Here is a 983-nt window from a genome sequence, read left to right as displayed (position 1 = left end):
TTTGATCAATTTAATGCATGCTTGCAGAATAAAACAAACATACTGTAAACTTACTGTAATGGTACTGTATGTATCCAAAAAACAAAGACATAAAAACATAACGTGTAAATAATATGCAGGGATGTTCAGGGTAGATCAGTGCTTTCCATATGAATGAATGATTCACAGATACAGAAGGCTGCTACAAAAATCAGACCCCTAGAAAAAAAGCTTAAATTTTTTAATTTTCTAACTGTTATAATTGACTGCAATAAAATTACATTAATTATAAAATGATTTTTACACATATGTATTAATTTGTATGTTTAGAATAACACTAGACAATTGTTCCGTAGTACATCAATTATATCAGTTACAGCAGTTATCAGTTACACTTCTATTATTCATGTGTTTCCTGTATATGTCACACACTGTTCTTCTTAGCACTTTTCGTACCTGATGGGTTTCGTCCCAGCCATTCTCATCACGGAGCCCCAGCTTGGCTCTGTGGTAGAGGAGGGTCTCGCAGCAGGAGGTGTCGCCCCCTATCAGCACAGTGTGGTAAAGTGGTGTCAGCCCACGGCGGTCCTTATAATCAGGAGATGCCCCCAAAGACAACAGCGCCTAAAAAAACAGAAAACAGACAATCAGATTTAAATATGATTTTTTTATTATTACAAGCATAAATTCATCCTAATCATGGTTCTGAGGTGCTATGTGTTACCAGTAGGGCAGTGTGCACATGTGCTCTGACAGCCTTGTGGAGAGGGGTCAAGCCATCCTTTGCCCTGAAGTCAATGTGAGCTCCCCCCATCACCAGCACCCTGATGATCTCCCCTCCTCCCGGCTCCGTCTGTACAGCCAGAGTGAGTGGGGTCTCTGTCACACACACACAATCGGTCAGTTACAATAGCCAAATGGATAATTACAATCAGTGTGGTAGGATATGTGAGTATACAACTAGATACAACTATTTGAAAATCTGGAATCTGAGGGTGCAAAAA

At 39.8% G+C, this 983-nt stretch overlaps 1 protein-coding gene across 1 annotated transcript; it reads right to left on the bottom strand.

The window, feature by feature from the left end:
• Positions 1-435: 435 nt before the first annotated feature.
• Positions 436-854, bottom strand: LOC107580887 (SH3 and multiple ankyrin repeat domains protein 3-like; the record flags this gene model as incomplete). The annotated part of the gene is made up of 2 exons (XM_016266505.1): positions 704-854; positions 436-603 (listed from the first exon to the last, which is right to left on the bottom strand). Coding segments are annotated over exons 1-2 (258 nt in total), but the record flags the coding sequence as incomplete, so codon positions are not given.
• Between the last annotated feature and the right edge of the window lie 129 nt (positions 855-983).

This window comes from Sinocyclocheilus grahami, unplaced genomic scaffold (assembly GCF_001515645.1).
Source record: "Sinocyclocheilus grahami isolate Dianchi unplaced genomic scaffold, SAMN03320097.WGS_v1.1 scaffold49469.1, whole genome shotgun sequence".
NCBI lineage: Eukaryota > Metazoa > Chordata > Actinopteri > Cypriniformes > Cyprinidae > Sinocyclocheilus > Sinocyclocheilus grahami.
The sequence above is the reverse complement of the archived record's forward strand: the minus strand, read 5'-3'. Positions and strand labels throughout refer to the sequence as shown.